Raw genomic sequence first — 20957 nt, forward strand, 5'->3', positions numbered from 1 at the left:
AGAGAGCCCAGATCCCAGGGAAGGAGACTGGGGATCCACCTCTCAGTAGACAAAAAATGGGTTTGTTTTCATATTTATGTATTTATTTTTGCCTGCTTCGGCTCTTGGTTGAGATACTCAGGCTCTCAGTTGCAGCACAGAGTCTTCTCTCTAGTTATGGTGCAGGGACCCCAGAGTGCATGGGCTCTGTAGGTGAGGCCCACAGGCTCAGTTGTAGCACATGGGCTTAGCTGCCCCCCAGCATGTGGGATCTGAGTTCCCCGACCAGGGATCAAACCCATGTCTACTGCATTGTAAGGCAGATTCTGGTCCAGATTAACCACTGGACCACCAGGGAAGTCCCAATATAGATGAGCTCACTCAGATTCGATTTTCTCATGAGTCTTCTGTACATTTGAAAAGGAGTGGGTCTCATGCAAATACATCATTGCTGTCCACAGCTTTGGATCTCTAAGTGATTCCTGTATCAGTGAGTAATTGACAAGGGAAAAGTCCGGCTAAATTGACATGTTTACATAGTCTACATTATGGTTTAAATTTTATGTATGTCTCTGTGAAGAGGCTTCCCTTTATCTTGATGGTTACAAGTAACATGTAATAGCTGTTGATTAATTTACTGTCGCCTCTGAATCGAGCATCTTGTAATAAGTTAGCATCTGTCATGCTGTTTACTGTTACTGACTCATGCTTGGGTCTGCTTGCCCATGTGCAGCAAAGCCATCCTAGTGACAGCAGGTCGTGGTGAAGGAAAGTGCAGTGTTAATTACAGGCACCCAAGAAGGAGTCTAGACACCTAGTGCTTAAAAGGCCTGAACTCCTTGAAAGGTTTCAGGGAAAAGTTTTTAAAGACAGAGTGAGGAAAGAGGGTAGTGGGGTGTGTAGTCAGCTCATGGACATTCTTCTGATTGGATTATGGTGAGGTTATCAGGAGTCAGCATCATCAACCTTCTGGTTCCAACTGGTCTGGAGTCTACATGCTTGTGGGTAGCATACCAGTAACTTCTCCCACCTGGTGGGAATCTCAGTATCTACAAGACAGCTCAAAGGATGTGGCCCAGGATATTATCTATAGCCCTTGAGGAGGAACTGAAGATCCTTGACTTTGTCTAATGGCTAAAGTGTTATAATTTTGTCTTGCCTGATGGTTTTCCTTTATTTCTCCATTTTCTCATTCTCTGATTAACTCTTCTGAACTCAGGAAAGGTCTAGGAGGCCACAGTTTTTCCACAGTGAAGAGGCAGGTAGAGGACATGGGGGGCAGGGCAGGGAGTCTGTTCCAGGAAGGCCCCATACAGTCCCTCTCAGTGACATTATCAGTCAACCTTCACTCTCCAAAAAGGAGTCCAGTACTATTTATGTCAAGATGGCTCACTCAGTCCACTCTCTAAACATGGAGGTTTTTTAATTAGAGAGGAAATTTGCTTTTATGTTATCCCCAATAAGTTCACAAGATTATACATTCTCTCAAGAAATCGTTGATTACTCCTAACTAACACAATGTTAGATTTTAGGGTAAATGATGAAAATAACATCAGAGTAAAGTAGAAACAAATGTTATATAATTTACTGGAAATTAATGCTGTGTCTGGCCCTCTTCTAGCATTTATTTAGAAAAGGGACAAGAAAGAAATTTGCGTTTATATTATTTTATAATATTTACTTTCTGTGAGGGAAATTGGTACTCTTTTCTTCTAATAGGCACAGAGTTTGTACATGGTCATAAGACTGGTATTTAAAAAGTTTGAGTTGGATTTTATTAAAAATAAGTCATAAGTCTTTTCAAATGCTTAATATATTTTTATACATAGCCTTAATGTAATTGATTAAATGTTTAAATAATAAAGTAGCAGGGATAAAAGTTGTCTTTACTTGAAGAGTATTAACTTCTATCTGCTTTAATTTTTTTAATATTATTTATTTATTTTTATTTTGGTTGTGCTGGGCCCTCGCCACTGCATGCAGGGCCCCTGCTAATTGCAGAGAGCAGGGATGGGTGGTAGGGATGGGGAGGGCAGTCTCTTTTGTGGTATATGAGCTCTTGGACACGAGGGCCTCAGCACCCACAGCATACAGACCCAGCTGCCCCATGGCATATGGAATCCTCCTGGACCAGGGATCAAACCTATGTCTCCTGCAGTGGCAGGAGAACTCCCAACCACTGGTCCACCAGGAAGGTTCTGCTTTAATATTTTAATTGGCTACTTTCTATAAATCATAGAAGAACTCTAATTCAGGCTCCTATCTGCATCTGAGGATTAATAGGCGTAGAATATGTATATTTATTCATGTTTCTTCACTGCCAGTCACTTTTTATTGTATTTTAGCAATGGAATTTAGTTGAGAATTTTTAAGGCCCCCAGAATCTAATGGGATTGTTTCTTCACATATGGAAAACTTCTAAATAACCTAAGCTTCCTATCTGCCAGAATTTCTCTTGACCCAAATTAATGTAGATCGCCCTTGATTTATGATGAAGGAAACCAGTCACATAATTTGATATTTGTAGTGTGAACTGCAACGATGAAAACCAAGTTCAGTTTTTACACTGCCTATGTATTCCTGGCACTGCTGTGTCTCCTGAATCAAGCCACTTGGAATTTTGTGCCCTTAAGGAATTGTTTGTTTTTCCGACTGATTAATGCATCAGGAACTTGGCTTCATGTAATCATCATTAAACAAATACTCTGACACCTTTTCTATGGGAATTATCAGAGCTTTGAAGTTAGCTACAGATTGGGTAAATATAAAAAGCACTACCAGTTTTTGTTTGTGTTTTAGTTCAGGAAAATGTAAACATTCAACTTTTAGCAGAGGATCCCTGAGCAGCTGCTGGGGTAGCTCTGAGCAGACCCCTGGGGATACTGACTGGAGGCCCATACAGCCCAGGTGGCTTGTGAGTCACGGACCTAATCTTCAGGGACCAGGTTCGGGCAGTGTCATTCATCATCTTGAGAGACATGTAATTTATAATGTTAGTTTTATCTACCCAGTGCTATAAAATACCTGAAGCTCAGTGGGGCCTAAGTGTCTGTTAGGTTGAATTGCCTCGAAAAATGTAATGACTTTTAGGTACCCTGTATTTCAGAATTAGAAAGCATCTCATACAGTTAAGATGGATGAACTGATACTTCTAATAGAGCCTGATTTAGGACAGAATTTATGAGTTGGTTAAAAAAATAAAAAAGCTATGAAGTATTCATCTCATTGTTGGCTGAAGTGATTACTCTGTATAATGACCCTTATCTTGAATATATCAATGGATGTAATTAAAAACATTAATATCTAAAAGTTACAAGTTAATAAGAGAATAGAATAATCCAGTAGAAAAATGGGCAAAGAATACACACAGGCAATTCATAGAAGAGGAAATGCAATGGGTAAAATGAGTAGTAGGGTCAACCTCAAAGAAATGAAAATAAAGTGACATACTATTTCACCCTCATCAAGTTGGAAGAAGTTACAATGTCTGAGAATCCTGTGTTGGTAATCAGATGCTGCTTATGGGAGGATAAATTGGTTCAAGTGCTTCAGAGGGTACGTAGGCCATACCTAGCAAAGCTGATAATTTCACTTTACCGCTAACCAGTAATTCCATTTCTCTAGTCACAGCTAGAGCAGCTCTGGTCCACATGCATAAGGAGTCCCCCAAAGGACTGTCATCACCACCCTGAAGTAGTGAAAAGGCACAGACAACCTATACACCTTTCAGCACGAGAGCAGAGAGAGAAAGATGATGTCGACAAACAACAAACTACTTATCGCTGGTTAAAACAAATGAACAGAACTTCACATGTCATCATGGATCAATCTCAAAGCATAACGCTGGGCAAAACTAACACATTTTAGAACAGTATAATGGAAAACAAGTGATAAATAGGATACATTTTATGGGTACATACGTATGTGGTGATATTTCTAAAATCCATGGGAATGATGGTGAATACACCCCTGGGGAGGCAAGAAGGAGCAGAGGACCAGGGAGAGGTAGTCAGGGAGCTTCAACTGTTCTGCATGTTTTATATCTGTTAAAATAAGACATTGGTTTACCCAAAGCAGAAGATTTTATAGAGCTTGGTAGTGGATAAAGGGATCTTTCTTTTATTATTTTCAGTATTTTCTTTATATTTGGAGTATTTCCAAATAATGAATTTAAGGCCAAGTAAAAATACTCCTGGCATCATTTTTCAAACCGTATTTGAAATCTACTATATCCCCAAAGACGCTTACTCCTTGGAAGAAAAGTTATGACCAACCTAGATAGCATATTCAAAAGCAGAGACATTACTTTGCCAACAAAGGTTTGTCTAGTCAAGGCTATGGTTTTTCCTGTGGTCATGTATGGATGTGAGAGTTGGACTGTGGAGAAGGCTGAGCACCGAAAAATGGATGCTTTTGAAGTGTGGTGTTGGAGAAGACTCTTGAGAGTCCCTTGGACTGCAAGGAGATCCAACCAGTCCATTGTGAAGGAGATCAGCCCTGGGTGTTCTTTGGAAGGAATGATGCTAAAGCTGAAACTCCAGTACTTTGGCCACCTCATGCAAAGAGTTGACTCATTGGAAAAGACTCTGATGCTGGGAGGGATTGGGGGCAGGAGGAGAAGGGGACGACAGAGGATGAGATGGCTGGATGGCATCACTGACTCGATGGACGTGAGTCTGAGTGAACTCCGGGAGTTTGTGATGGACAGGGAGGCCTGGCGTGCTGCGATTCATGGGGTCGCAAAGAGTCGGACACAACTGAGCGACTGATCTGATATCCCCAAAACTACTACTGCAAAAGGGTCATTTCACTTTGCCATCAGGATAGGCTCAGGGCTCTCTGAGACATGCCCCTGCCACAGCACCCAGAATGTGCTATAGGCTAGCTATCACCCAGGAATGAGTGTGTGAGGGTTGACTCTCCTCGTGGTTGTGGCTGTTTATTACATAACTTGAGTATTCTTTGATACCAAAACAGCTAGTTACAAAGAAATAATATTTTACAGTTTTCTTCTTCTTTTTTTGCAGCAAAAGCTACGTGATTCCTTTGTGGTGCAGTTGCCCTGTGGATTTTGAGTTTCATGTCACTGTGGTTCATCCTCATCAGGCCTTTACTGTGGAGCCAACATCAGGTAAGGAGAATTAATTCTCAAGTTGCCAATTTCCTGACGGTTCTCGGATTGAAGATGACTTGGAAAGTAGGTCCCAAGTTATGAAAGAGAATAAGCCACATTTGAATGTGTTATTTTCAAATGTGTAACAGTAACAGACTTTACATATCTGATAATGTAAATCAGAACCGGAAACTTGGGAGTAAACACAGTTTGGGATAATCTATATCATGCAGATAATTTATACTTTATATTCAGGTCAGTTGCACCCCAGAGTCAAAACTTGAAATCAGGAGTTAATCCATTCTAATTCTAGTTTTAACTCCTGGTACTTACATGGTTTCATAGTCACCTTTAATACAGGTTCAAATAAAATGGGAATATTATATCTATTCAAGCCTTCAGAATCTTAGTGAAGGGTCTAAGGAATTTGTCTCACATGTGGCACGGACCATCTGTCTTTGCATGCCCCAAAGGATGTAGATCCCAAAGATACTCAGGACCTCTGAGAATGAAATCTCCACCTGAACTGACTTCTGCTTCCCAGTTTCTCTCTTGATGTTTAGGTTTGGGATTTAAATATCCACCCATTGTGGCCTGCTGTGAATCCTAAAATAGTTTTGTTTTTGTTTTGTTTTTTTTTCAGATTTATTGAGGTATAATGACATGTATATGATATGGATATAATTTTATACATAAAATTATAAGCTTTTTAAGTATATAATGTGATGATTTGACGTGTGTACGCATCATGAAAGGATTCTGTCATTGAGTTAATGAATATCCATCACCTCACAGACCTGCCTTTTTTATTGGTGAAACATTTAAGTTCTATTCTCTCAGCAAATTTCAAGTATAGTCACCTTGTTTTATGTTAAAGCCTCAGACCTCATTCATTCTATAATTGAAAGTTTGTACCCTTTTACCAAATTCTCCTTACCACCACCTCCCCACCCCCAGCCCCTAGTAACATTTTTCAACTCTCTATTTCTCTGAATTAGACTTTTTTTCTTCTGAATGTGTGTGTAAATGATACCTTACAGTATCTGTCTTTGGCTTATTTTACTTGCCGTAATGCCACCCAAATTCATACATGTTGTCACAAATGGCAGGTTTACCTTCTTCTTTAACACTGAATAATATTGCATTTTATATATATATATATATATATGTATGTATATGCCACATCTTCTTTATCCTTTCATCTGTCAATGGACACAGAGTATTTTCATTCCCCTGGATATTGTGAATAATGCTGCAGTGAATGTGGGAGTACATCTACCTCTTCAAAATAATGATTTCATTCCCTTTGCATATATACCCAGATGTGAGATTGCTGGATCATATGATAATTCCTTAGGTTTCGAGGAAACCTCCGTACTGTTTTCCATAGTGACTGCACCAGTTTGCATTTCCAGCACTGCACAAGTGTTCCCTTTTTCCTACCTTCTTGCCAGGATTTGTTATTTCTTTGATAATAGCCATTCTAACAGGTGTGAAACAATAATCTCACTTTATTTGCATTTTCCTGATGATTAGTGATGTTGAACATGTACCTGTTGGACATTGGTTTATCTTCTTTGGAAAAGTGTCTGTTTGGGTCCTTTGCTCATTTGAAAAAGTTGGGTTATCTTGGTGTTTTGTTATTGAGTTATATGATATCCCTGTGTATCTTGGGTATTCATGCCCTATTGGATATGTGGTTTACAATATTCCCTTCCCTTCCATAGGTTGTCTTTTCATTTTGTTGATGTCTTCTTTGGTTGCGCAGAAGCTTTTGAACTTGGTGTAGTTTCATGTGTTTTTGCTTTTGTAGCCTTTGCTTTTGATATCAAATTCCCAAAATCATTGTCAAGACCAATGTCAAGGAGCTTTTTTCTTTTTTTCTCCTGGGAATTATATTGTCAGTTCTTACATTCAAGTCTTTAATCCATTTTGAAATCATTTTTTAACCTTTAAATTTTTTATTGAAATATAGTTGATTTACAGTGTTGTGTTACTTTTAGGTATACAGCAAAGTGATTCAGTTATATATATACAAAATATAGTCACTTTTTAGATTATTTTCCCTGAAAGATTGTTATTCCAAGATATTGAGTAAAGTTCCCTGTGCTATACAGTAGGTCTTTGTTGCTTATCCATTTTATGTAGAGTATCTGTTGATCCCAAACTCCAAATTAATCCTCCCTCCTGAATTTTACTTTTGTATGTGGTGTAAGATAGTGGTTCAGTTTTATTCTTTAGCATGTGGCTGTTCAGTCCTCCCAACACTTTACTGAAGAGATTATCCTTGCCCTTTCGTGTATTCTAGGATCCTTTGTTGCCAATTAATTGACCATATATGCATGAGTTTATTCCTGGGCTTTCTTTTTATTGTGTCTATTTAGAATGATGGATGTTAATTAAACCCACTGTGGTGATTATTTCACAAATACAGAAGTCAAACCATCATGCTTCATACCTTAAATTTATACAGAGATGTATGTTGATTATTTCTCAATAAAACTGGAAAAAATTTATTTCAAGGCATTTTATTCTTTTTGTTGCAATTGTAAATGGAATTGTTTTTTCATTTCATTTTCTTATAGTTTGTTGTTGGTGTATAGAAACACAACTGATTTTTCTGTACTGATTTTGTATCCTGCAACTTTACTTTCATTAATTCTATTAATAGTGGGTGTTTTGGTGGAGTCTTTAGGGTTTTATGTATTTTTCTGAAGCACAGCGCTTAGGATCTGAGAAGATAAAAGAGCTCTGGGACTGGGTATCTGCCTTAGGGGCTTGCAGACTAGTTGGGAGACTGGTAAATTTGCAGAGTGACAGTTCGGGTGGTACCTGAGGACCGCAGGGTATCGGTGAGGGAAGGTGGTGGAGGCTTCTGCAGATGGAGCATCAGGAGGAGTTTTCTGTAACATGTGGGCTGACATAGGCTTTGAAGTTTTATTTATGGAGCTGGGAACACAGTAACAAGCAGGCATCTGCTTTTGTGAGACTTAACTAGGGGAGGCAGATGACAGAGAGGTAATCCAGAAGATTGGAAGCTAAAGGAAGATCTGGAGGAAGGGCTTCCAGTCTGGGGAACAGCAAGTACCAAGGCATGGGGTCCAGAGTGCCAGTGTCTGGGGACTGGAGCAGCAGCCCCACGCCTCATCCAGGCCTCTGCTTCAGCATCTCCTCACCTGAGACCTGATGTTCACCATGTCTCAAATAGCTCCTTGTGTGTCGCTTGCTTCCCCATGGCCTACTCTGTGTTCATGACATGACTTGAGAGTTTATATTCACTGGCTTATTTCTTTTTATTTGCCATCCTGGCCAGCATGTAAACTCCGTGAGCTCTGGGGCTTTGTGTGTGTGTGTGTGTGTGTGTGTGTGTGTGTGTGTGTGTGTTTGGGCTGCGCCATACAGCATGTGTGATCTTAGTCCCTGACTAGGGATAGATCCTGCACCCCTTGCATTGGCAGGCAGAGCCTTAATCACTGGATCACCAGGCAAGTCCCCTGGGACTTTTCTTTGTTTACTGCTGTGTTTCAAGTGCCTAAAACAGTGCCTGTCACATAGTAGGTGCTCAGTGAATGTCTAATGGCTGAATGAAAGGGCTGTGGGGTTGGCATAGAGAGCAAGGCAGAGGGTGGTCCAAGATTCAGAGGGACCCTAGATGGGAAGGAGGGGGGTTGCCAGGCAAGGCCTCTGTGGGGACCAGAGGAGTCCACCTAGAGAGCAAACCAGAGAGCCTTCAGTGGAAGTCAGAAATGGTAGCCCTTCTCACACCTAGCATATCAATTCTTCTTTCCTCCTTGCCTTTTATTTTCCTTTCCATGTTTGTTGAGAACTTAATTGCATTCCAAGCCCTGTTGGCACCAGAGACACAAAGGAGAAATAAACATCATGTGACATTTGCCTTTTGAGAGAACAGTTGTCTGTCCTGAAGATATAAAGTGAGAGAATCAAATTACACAAAAATATAGGGAACCAAATTATTTGGACACAAACTTTTACATGTGTTCCTTCATTTTCCCTGTGGCTCACAGCATGAACATTGATATCTGGGAATTATTAATAATGGCTTAAAGGTTACAGTTCTGGGAATTCACTTCTGACTCAGTAATGCTGACTCATAGTGTATGTTTATATAACTGGCACAATCAAGTTATGAGTATAAAGGATTAAGGTAGTAGTTGGTAAATAAGATCAATGTGAACATGCAGAAGTTGATTCACATGTATTTAATGAAAAGACTGATACTAGAAATACTTGTGCTTCTCATGGGAAGAATATATATGTGTGTGTGAGTCAGCCTCTTTGCTTGGACTTGGCAGGAAGAAAAAGCATCACGTTTTCTCATGTCTTTCCTCCCAGGAATAATCCCGGCGAATGGGAAGATGAATGTGACAGTGAAGTTTACCCCGTTTCAGTATGGGATGGCACAGATAAAAGTGCAGCTGTGGGTTTCACAGTTCAACTCTCAACCGTATGAGTGTGTCTTCACCGGGACATGCTACCCCAATGTGGCTTTAAAGTACGGCTCACTTCTGTTTTCCTTCAAACCCCAATTCTTCCTTTCATCTATTCCATTGTTTCTTTCTTGTAGCAGAATGCCATCAAAACCTTACTTAATATGCCTGGAACTAATATACAGTTACATGTCAATTCTATCTCAATTTAGAAACTTACTTAAATGGTGAACCTTCATAAAATACCCTTTAAAATATAACAGTGATGCAGAGAATATCTCTGTGCTTGTAGCAGTAGTTGCTTCTGCCAAGAGAGAGAAGAGCCAACCAAGAAAAGAGATTTTGCTGAGGATACTTTCTTTTACTGATTACTATCAGTGTGCTGTTTGAATTGTTGGCCACATGTGTGTATTAGTCTGTTCAAAAATTCAAGTCATAAAGCCAGAACCAAAGAGCTATATTCTAAGTTTCAATATAATATTATAATGAGTGGAGTGCCTGCCCTATGCACTGTCCACTGCAAAGCCCCACGGGAAATGGTCCACACTCTAAAGATGCTGAAGACAGGAGCCGAAATAAGTCAAGTATAACAAGTGCCTTTGACATAAGGCAGAAATGGAAACATGCTGGGTGGGAGCTTTTCTTAAAGCACCCTCAGCATTCAAGTCAGAATAAAGATGTGCAATGGGTTTAAGTTTTAAACCCATGGGTTTAACTATAACCAGTTAGCCCTGAACTTCCATTTCCAGTGAATGTGAGCTTGTATTTTTATATCCAAATATATCTAGTTAATAAGGTGTTTTCTAACTTGCATGATGTTTATAGAAGTGAAAAGGAAAAAATTTCACAGTATAAATCCTAATCTTGAAAAATCCTTATAAATATTTCGAAAATGATGAAGGCAAAGGTTGATTTTCCTCCTCTCCCCTTCACACATACATTCACATCACATATTAACATCATTAGACATATTAAAAGTGGAATAACAACCCACTATCAAAATAATAACTCCATGATTTATTATATATTTATATTATTATTTTCTTTCTCAGAAGCCAAAGCAGCTTGAGTCAACTGTAGAATGTTAGTGTGACCTGCTGAACCCAAATCTTGCAAGTTCCTGTAGTAAAACTAAAGTAGTTCAGCCAATAAAGAGGTAACATTGGACATAAAAGAAAACCAGTCCTCACTTTCCTGGTGTCAGTTAACTGACTGAGAAGAATGCTGTTTGCAGCTCACAACATGCGCCACAACACACAGACAACCTCCTCAGAGGCGTCACTTGAGTGGGACTTTGACATGTCTGCTGCTGCTGCTGCTGCTGCTAAGTCACCTCAGTCATGTCCGACTCTGTGTGACCGCATAGACGGCAGCCCACCCGGCTGCCCCGTCCCTGGGATTCTCCAGGCAAGAACACTGGAGTGGGTTGCCATTTCCTTCTCCAATGCATGAAAGTGAAAAGTGAAAGTGAAGTCGCTCAGTCGTGTCCGACTCTTAGCGGCCCCATGGACTGCAGCCTACCAGGGTCCTCCAACCATGGGATTTTCCAGGCAAGAGTACTGGAGTGGGGTGCCATTGCCTTCTCCGTTGACATGTCTACCCCTCCATAGACACGTTCTTAAACACAGTGGCGCATTGCATGGCAGAAGCTCCAAGCAGGAACAGATGCACACCTTTTCTAAACTATGTTTTGGTTTCCCATCTGGAGTTTAGTATCTGATCTAGAACACTCTTGACATTTTCAAGGACCATGTCTCAAGACTTGCCTGTCTCCCCAGGCTTCAGGTAGTGCTGGAACACAGATATTCCACCAGGAAGGGGAAAAATGATCCAGCTGCAGTGTTCTCTGAAGATTTCACAGGTGCTTTTTTCTGTTTCAGAGTTGGATGTGTGATGAACTCACATCCAATTGGCACTGCCAATTCCATGTAACTCTTGGTTTCTCGCTTTCTCATATCCCTTCATTTCCATCGTCAACACTAGTAGTTCAGTTCAGTTCAATCACTCAGTTGTGTCTGACTCTTGCAACCACATGAATTGCAGCATGCCAGGCCTCCCTGTCCATCACCAACTCCCGGAGTTCACCCAAACTCATGTCCATTGCGTCAGTGATGTCATCCAGCCATCTCATCCTCTGTCATCCCCTTCTCCTCCTGCCCCCAATCCCTCCCAGCATCAGAGTCTTCCAATGAGTCAAATTTTCGCATGAGGTGGCCAAAGTATTGGAGTTTCAGCTTTAGCATCATTCCTTCCAAAGAACACCCAGGACTGATCACCTTTAGAATGGACTGGCTGGATCTCCTTGCTTTCCAAGGGACTCTCAAGAGTCTTCTCCAACACCATAGTTCAAAAACATCAATTCTTCGGTGCTCAGCCTTCTTCACAGTCCAACTCTCACATCCATACATGACCACTGGAAAAACCAAAGCCTTGACTAGACGGACCTTTGTTGGCAAAGTAACGTCTCTGCTTTTGAATATGCTATCTAGGTCGGTCATAATTTTCCTTCCAAGGAGTAAGCGTCTTTTAATTTCATGGCTGCAATCACCATCTGCAGTGATTTTGGAGCCCCCAAAAAGTAAAGTCTGACACTGTTTCCACTATTTCCCTATTTGCCATGAAGTGATGGGACCAGATGCCATGATCTTCGTTTTCTGAATGTTGAGCTTTAAGCCAACTTTTTCACTCTCCTCTTTCACTTTCATCAAGAGGCTTTTTAGTTCCTCTTCAGTTTCTGCCATAAGGGTGGTGTCATCTGCATATCTGAGATAATTGATATTTCTCCCGGCAATCTTGATTCCAGCTTGTGTTTCTTCCAGCCCAGCATTTCTCACGATGTACTCTGCATATAAGTTAAGTAAGCAGGGTGACAATATACAGGCTTGACGTACTCCTTTTCCTATTTGGAACCAGTCTGTTCCATGTCCAGTTCTAACTGTTGCTTCCTGACCTACATATAGGTTTCTCAAGAGGCAGGTCAGGTGGTCTGGTATTCCCATCTCTTTCAGAATTTTCCACAGTTTATTGTGATCCACACAGTCAAAGGCTTTGGCATAGTCAGTAAAGCAGAAGTAGATATTTTTCTGGAACCCGCTTGCTTTTTCAATGATTCAGTGGATGTTGGCAATTTAATCTCTGGTTCCTCTGCCTTTTCTAAAACCAGCTTGAACATCAGGAAGTTCATAGCTGACGTATTGCTGAAGCCTGGCTTGGAGAATTTTGAGCATTACTTTACTAGCGTGTGAGATGAGCGCAATTGTGCGGTAGTTTGAGCATTCTTTGGCATTGCCTTTCTTTGGGATTGGAATGAAAACTGACCTTTTCCAGTCCTGTGGCCACTGCTGAGTTTTCCAAATTTGCTGGCATATTGAGTGTAGCACTTTCACAGCATCATCTTCCAGGATTTGAAATAGCTTAACTGGAATTCCATCACCTCCACTAGCTATCTGGGGAGGAATTATAAATAGCTGTGAAAAGAAGAGAAATGAAAAGCAAAGGAGAAAAAGAAAGATATAAGCATCTGAGTGCAGAGTTCCAAAGAATAGCAAGAAGAGACAAGAAAGTCTTCCTCAGCGATCAATGCAAAGACATAGAGGAAAACAACAGAATGGGAAAGACTAGAGATCTCTTCAAGAAAATTAGAGATACCAAGGAAACATTTCATGCAAAGATGGGCTCGATAAAGGACAGAAATGGTATGGACCTAACAGAAGCAGAAGATATTAAGAGGTGGCAAAAATACTCAGAAGAACTGTACAAAAAAGATCTTCACGACCAAGATAACCACGATGGTGTGATCAGTCACCTAGAGCCAGACATCCTGGAATGCGAAGTCAAGTGGGCCTTAGAAAGCATCACTACGAACACTAGTAGTTAGACTTCTTAAAGAGACTGTTTTCTTTTTTTCTGATTGAAATGTAATTGACTTAACACCGTTGTGTTAATTTCTGCTGTTCAGCAATGTGACTGTTATATGCATATATACATATACATACATATATATATATTCTTATTCATATTCTTTTCCATATGGTTTATCACAGGATGTTGAATACAGTTCCCTGTGCTCTACAGTAGGACCTTGTTGTTCACCCATCCTGTATATAATAATTTGCATCTGTGAATCCCAAACTCCTAATACTTCCCTCCCCCATCCTTCTCCTCCTTGGCAACCAGAAGTCTGTTCTCTTTGCCTGTGAGTCTATTTTGTAGATAAGTTTGTTTGTGTCATATTTTAGATTCCATATATATAAGTGATATCTTATGGTATTTGTCTTTCTCTTTCTGACTTACTTCACTTAGTATGGTAATCTCTAGGTCCATGCATGTTGTTGGGCATTATTTTGTTCATTTTGTGGCTGAATAGTATTCCATTGTATATATGTACCACATCTTCTTTGTCCATTCATATGTTGATGGACATTTAGGTTGTTTCTGGCTATTGTCCTGGTTATTGTAAATGTGTTGCTATGAACATAGGGGTGCATGTATCTTTTAGAATTACGGTTTTGTCTGGATACATGCCCAGGAAGGGGATTGCAGGATCATATGGTAGCTCTAGTTTTAGTTTTTTAAGGAACCTCCATGCTGTTCTCCATAATAACTGCACCAACTTACATTCCCATTAACAGTGTATAAGGTTCCATCTCAAGGAGACTGGTTTTTTTTAACATCCTCAAATATTCTGGGTTGTTTCCCAAATGTTTATGGCAGAGGTGGTGTCAGAGCTCTGCTCAGTTGAGATGTGAACACCAGGCCACAGCTCATCCCTCACCAAGCATCTCATCCTTGCACCTCACAGCGTGTCCATCAGTATGCATCCCTCCCACCCAGGGACAGGTTCTCCCATGCCTGGGACCTTTCAGGACTCTCACACTGGCCTTACTGAATCTGGGACTGCAGGCCTATAACCTGTGTTATGCAGGGCAGCTGGATCAGTAGGTGCTCAACCAAAGCAAATGGAGTGTCAGAATGCCTAAACGGCAGCAATTTCTCATCTTCTCTCTGAAGTGTCACCGTCAGGTGTCATCCCACAAAACTTGTGCTTGAGGAAATGCTTTCATGGGCGGCATTTATGAACATAGCGTGGTTCTACTACCCCTCATGACAAATAAACAGCTTCTGCAGACATGGAAGCAGCCCTGTCTATACCTATCCATGTTCCAAGTAGTTTTAATTTATAGAAAAGATCTCAAACATTAGCCTGAATCACTTTAATTTCAGGATAATTGCTTTACAATGCTGTGTTGCTTTCTGCTATACAACAGCATGAATCAACCATAAGTATACATATGTCCTGTCCCTCTTGAACCTCCCTGCCATGCCCACATCCCATCCCAACCCTCTAGGTTGTCACAGAGCAGTGTTGAGCTCCCTGTGTTATACAGCAACTTCACACTATTTTACATATGGTATCTATTTTACATATGGTAATGAATATGTTTCAGTGCTACTCTCTCAATTCATCCCACCCTCTCCTTTGCCCACTGTAGCCACAAGTCTCTTCTCTATATCTACGTCTCTATTCCTGCCCTGCAAATAGGTTTATCAGTACCACTTTTCTAGGTTTCATATATATGTGTTAATATTCAATATTTGTTTTTCTCTTCCTTACTTACTTCACTCTGTATCCACCTCCCTAAAACTGACTCAAATTTGCTCCTTTTTATGGCTGAGTAATATTCCATTGTATATATTACCACAACTTATTTATCCATTCATCTGTTGATGGACATCTAGATTGCTGCCATGTCCTGGCTATTGTAAATAGTGCTACAATGAATATTGGGGTACATGTATTTTTTGAATTATGGTTTTCTCAGGGTATATGCCCAGTAGTGGGATTGCTGGGTCATGTGGTAGATTTATTTCTAGCTTTTTTTTTAAGGAATCTCCATACTGTTCTTCAAAGTGGCTGTATCAATTTATATCCCTACCAACAGTGCAAGAGGGATCCCTTTTCTCCACACCCTCTCTAGCGTTAATTGTTTGTCGATTTTTTGATGATGGCCATTCTGACTAGTGTGAGATAATACCTCACTGTAGTTCTGATTCACATTTCTCTAATAATGAGTGATGTTGAGCATTTTTTTCATGTGTTTATTGGCCATCTGTATGTCTTCTTTGGAGCAAAGTCTGTTTAAGTCTTCTGCCCCTTTTTCGATAGAGAGAGAGTTGCATGAGCTGCAACAGGTTGTGTATTTTGGAGACTAATTCTTTATTATTGCAATTATTTTCTCCCATTGTGAGTGTAGTCTTTTCATCTTGTTTGTAGTTTCCTTTGCTGTGCAAAAACTTGTAAGTTTAATTAGGTCTCATTTGTTTATTTTTCTTTTTATTTCCATTACTCTAGGAGGTGGGTCAAAGAGGATCTTGCTGTGATATATGTCAAAGAATGTTCTGCCTATATTTTCCTCTAAGCATTTTATAGTTGCTGGCTTTCATCCATTTTGAGTTTATTTTTGTATATGGTCTTAGGAAGTGTTCTAACTTCATTCTTTTACATGTAGCTGTCCAGTTTTTCCCAGCACCACTTATTGAAGAGCCTGTCTGTTCTCTATTGTATATTCTTGCCTTCTTTGTCAAAGATAAGGTGCTTATAGGTGTGTGGGTTTATCTCTGGGCTTTCTATCTTATTCTATTGTTCTGTAGTTCTGTTTTAATGTCAGTAGCATACTGTTTCGATGACTGTAGCTTTGTAGTATAGTCTGAAGTCAGGGAGTTTAATTCCTCCAACTCCATTTTTCTTTCTTAATATTGCTTTGGCTATTTAGGATCTTTTGTGTTTCCATACAAACTGTGAAATTTTTTGTTTTAGTTCTGTGAAAAATGCCATTGGTAATTTGATAGGGATTGTACTGAATCTGTAGATTGCTTTGCATAGTATAGTCATTTTTACAATATTATGAATCACTTTTTAAAAACATTTTGGTACAAAGAGTAGACATAATTATTCTTTTACACATAAATCAATGTAAAAGTTAAGTGTAGTAAATAAATTTAGCCATAGAAAACCAATAGCTTAGGAATGAATTATGCTGGATGCCAGGAGCATTTTTCAGCATGTCCTATTTTCTACTTACTATGTTCTTTGAGAATGTAAGGACAATAGCCATTGCCCCACTGTTTATTTATGATTATGCTCTGGCATCCTGACCTTGTGTTTATTTTCATAAACCACTGTTTTAGCACCCAAGTTGATTTTGAGTTTTGTTGTCATTTTTCAGTCGCTAAGTTGTCTCCAACTCTTTGTGACCCTATGAACTATAGCAAGCCAGGTTCCTCTATCCTCCACTATCTCCCAGAGTTTGCTCAAATTCATGTCTATTGTATCAGTGATGCTGTCTAACCATCTCATCCTCTGATGCCCCCTTCCCTTGAAATCTTCATCTTTCCCAGCATCAGAGTCTTTTCCAATGAATTGGCTCTTCACATCAGGTGTGTCCAAAGCATTGGAGCTTCAACTTCAGCATCAATCCTTCCAATGAATATTCAGGGTTTATTTCCTTTAGGATTGACTGGTTTGATCTCCTTGCTGTCCAAAGGACTCTCAAGAGTCTTCTCCAACACCACAGATTGAAAGCATCAATTCTTTTGGTGATCAGCCTTCTTTATGGTCCAACTCTCACATCCATACATGACAGCTAAAAAAATCATAGTTTAGATATAGTATTTAATGGACTATAAGTCATGATATTATTGGAAAGAACTAAAACTCAGAGCCTTGAGTTGTTGCATTACATACTAATTTAATATCTGTTTTCAACTCTAGGTTGGAAGAATTTGAAAGAGTAAATAATCTTTCTAAAAAAGTAGTTGTTCCTCCAGAAAAGGCAATGACACGTGTACCTTTTCCCCAATTGCCAGCAAAATCAAAGCCTCCAAAGATTAAGGTAAAGCGGGCATTATGGTTATCACAACAGAAAGAACAACAGAAAGGCCAAATAGTGACTTTTCTCTCCTGATTTGATCTCAGGAAATCGAATATCACAACTTGAGATTTCCAGTAGATTTATTGAATCCATTTGCTGTGGCAACTGTTTTAAACCAAGAACCAGGAAAATTAAAGATTAAAGAATTGAGAGAAGGTAAGCAATGAATCCACCATAAATCAGCTCTGCTGCTACTGCTGCTAAGTCGCTTCAGTCGTGTCCGACTCTGTGCGACCCCATAGACGGCAGCCCAACAGGCTCCCCGTCCCTGGGATTCTCCAGGCAAGAACACTGGAGTGGGTTGCCATTTCCTTCTCCAATGCATGAAAGTGAAAAGTGAAAGTGAAGTCGCTCAGTCATATCCGGCTCTTAGCGACCCCATGGACTGCAGCCCACCAGGCTCCGTCCATGGAATTTGCCAGGCAAGAGTACTGGAGTGGGGTGCCAGTGCCTTCTCCAAATCAGCTCTGGGCAGAATCTAAAGGAGTTATTGCTTCTCATATTTACTGCTTATGAGCAGCAGCAACAAAACTCAGTTAGAGCCCTGTTACATTTTGCCGTTAGAAATGTTTTTCTCCCGGCCAGTGATTCTGATTTGATTACTGGTATAATCATTGTTTGCTCCTGCCCTCAGTTTTGGACCAAGGCACTGAGATTTCAAAAACAAGACAAATGAAAGAAGCGCTCTTTGAACAGAAAGTCAGACAGGACACTTGTGAAGAGATTGAAAATCACCTGAAGTGGTAAGTGTCCCACGATTATTTGCATCAAGTGATGGTGTTTTTGGTAAATGGCTTTTTATCCGTGAGACACAATGAATGAATGAATGTAATAACTTTTTATGCCCTCTGAAACATTTGATTATTTTCTCCCCTTTAATGGACTTTGTTTCAGAGTGAAGTTTCTATCAGGAGTAAATCAATGTGACCACACCATGCTCTTTCCTAAGTGTGACCAGCACAGAACCAAAGTGCACCCCCCTCACGCCAGGACACCCCCTCCCTGGGGTGACTCGGGGACCCTGAATCTTGCCCAACTTTCTCTCACCCCACCCAAGCCCCCTGTGCCCTGGGCTCTGAGCTCCAGGGGCCATCTGGGGAGCCTGGCAGTGCAGGTGGGGTGGGAGAGGCTCCTAGAAAAGGTTTTCAAATTCAGATGCAGGTCTTTACCAGACCATACAAGAGATATCTACATGTACAGACTCAGCTGAAGTAACTGTGGAAACTCAAAAACTGAGTTCAAAAAGAGACTCCTGGAAAGTTTGGTTAGGCGGCCACCCTGTCACAGCCCTGCTTCCTCACCGCCCAGAGAACTCACTGCATGCTCTGGGGCCAGCCCAGGTGTTCGCACCCTGCCACCTCTCATGAGAAACAACCCCTTTTATGAATTCACAGGACCCTGTGAGTCTGTACTCAGGGTCTGGCCTCAGTTGAATGGAGAGTATGCCAGGTTACCCAGGACCATTTGAGAAAAAACTCTTTCCCTATTGTAAAAAAATAAAAGGGCACGTTATCATTGTAAAAAACTTGAAAACGTTTTTTAAGTGTAGAAAAGGAAAAAGAATCACTATAATGCAGTGACCACTGTTAACCCTGGTGTTTTTCCTTCCTTCTGTGCTGCTTTGTAACAGGCTTGCAATCATATCCTAAATTCAATTTTGATCATGTATTATTCACTTAATATTTTCTCCCAACATTTTGTTGAAAGATTTTAAACCGTCCAGTGAGACCCACACCCACTGATGTATGGTCATCAGTTGTTAGCACTGTGCCTCGCACACAAGCGCAAATGCACACTCAACACACACTCCTTTCATCTCCCTGAGCCGTTTGGAAGTGAGTGCAGGTACCGGTAACCATGAGGCCTCGCCTCTAAAGGCTTTAGCTCCTAAGAACAAGGACATTCTCCAGCTTCACCATAACTACTTCTAAGAGTTTAACATTGATACCACGTTAAATCATCAGCCTGTGTGCACGTTTGCCCAGTTGTCCCCAGAGCACTTCTATTCCAGGGATGTTTCGGTTTTTCAAAAGGGGAACCCAAGGTCCAATCAAAGATCATATGGTTTGTATTTAGTTTTTTTTATCTCTTTAGTCTCCTTTAAAACAGTTCTCCAGAACTTTTACTATATCCTTTTTTTCTGGCACTCAGCCTGTGAGAGCTTATTTCCCTGACCAGGGATTGAACTTGGGCCCTTGGCAGTGAAAGTGCCAGGACCTAACCACTGGACCACCAGGGAATTCCACTACTATATACTCTGAATGTGTGTCAGACTCCACAATGGGTACATTACATATGAGAGGTTGTTTTCCTTTAATTAATTGCTTTTTTAATTAGTTTTTTTGGGGGGTCATTGCTACATGCGGGCTTTCTCTAGTTGTGAGGAGCAGGGACCACTCTCTAGTTGTGATGCACTGGCTTCTCACCGCAGTGGCTTCTCTTGCTGCGGAGCACAGGCTCTAGGTGCGTGGGCTCAGTAGTTGTGGTTCATGGGCTCTAGAGTGCTGGCTCAGTAGTTGTGGCGCACGAGCTTTGTTGCTCCACAGCATGTGGAATCCTCCCAGACCAGGGATTGAACTCGTGTCCCCATATTGGCAAGTGGACTACTATCCACTGTAACACCAGGGAAGTCCCCCAGAGTTTTTTTTAAAGTGGGATGAAATTCACATCACATGAAATGAACCATTTTCGTCATTTTAATGTGTACAACCCCAGAAGTTCTTAGTATGTTCACAGTGTTGTACAACCATCAGTACTTAGTTCCAGACCTTTTACATCCCTGCCAAAAAGCATCCTGTAAGCATGAAGCAGTCATCCCCCCATCCTCCTGTTTCCCCTACCCCTGGCAACCACTCAACCACTGTTTGTCTCTGGTATTGCCCCTTCTGGACATTTCATATGAATGTAGTCATATAATATGTGACCTTTAGTAACTGGCTTCTTCACTGGGCTTCCCTGGTGGCTTAAACAGTAAAGAATCTGCCTGTAATGCAGGAAACCCAGATTCAAGACCTCGGTCGGAAAGATTCCCTGGAGGAAAGAGTGGCTACCCACTCCAGTATTCTTTCCTGGAGAATTGCATGGACAGAGGAGCCTGGCAAGCTATAGTCCAAAGGGTCACAAAGAGTTGGACACGACTGAGCCACTAACACTTTCACTTTGTTCACTAAACATGTTTTCAAACTTCATCCATGTCACAGCATCTGTCAGTACTTCATTTATTTTTATGGGGAATAAGGGTTTGTTTTATCAACATTCTACACCGTGTTTATTCATCAGTTGGTGGACATTTGGGAGGTTTCCAGTTTTGGGCTATTTGAAATAATGCTGCTGTGAACATTTGTATACAAGTTTTTGTGTGAACTTACCTTTTCAGTGCTCTTGGGTGTATACATAGGAGAGGAATTACTGGGTCTCAAGATAATTCACCTATAACTTTTTGAGAACAGCCAGTCTGTGTTCTATATGACTACACCATTTTACATT

The 20957-nt window shown here is 40.6% G+C and overlaps 1 protein-coding gene and 1 non-coding gene across 6 annotated transcripts in view; one reads left to right on the forward strand and one right to left on the reverse strand.

The window, feature by feature from the left end:
• CFAP221 (cilia and flagella associated protein 221) overlaps positions 1-20957 on the forward strand; it is a 133752-nt gene that overhangs the window by 44743 nt on the left and 68052 nt on the right. For all 5 annotated transcript variants that reach the window (XM_070768924.1, XM_070768925.1, XM_070768923.1 and 2 more), the window contains 5 exons: positions 5007-5110; positions 9446-9605; positions 17312-17432; positions 17516-17627; positions 18106-18214. In XM_070768924.1, the coding sequence (XP_070625025.1) occupies positions 5007-5110; positions 9446-9605; positions 17312-17432; positions 17516-17627; positions 18106-18214 (606 nt within the window). The remainder of the gene's footprint in view (positions 1-5006; positions 5111-9445; positions 9606-17311; positions 17433-17515; positions 17628-18105; positions 18215-20957) is intronic.
• TRNAE-UUC (transfer RNA glutamic acid (anticodon UUC)) lies at positions 19638-19710 on the reverse strand. The gene has a single exon. It is a non-coding gene; the product is annotated as a tRNA-Glu (tRNA).

The sequence above is a fragment of the Bos indicus genome, chromosome 2, assembly GCF_029378745.1.
Source record: "Bos indicus isolate NIAB-ARS_2022 breed Sahiwal x Tharparkar chromosome 2, NIAB-ARS_B.indTharparkar_mat_pri_1.0, whole genome shotgun sequence".
Taxonomy (NCBI): domain Eukaryota; kingdom Metazoa; phylum Chordata; class Mammalia; order Artiodactyla; family Bovidae; genus Bos; species Bos indicus.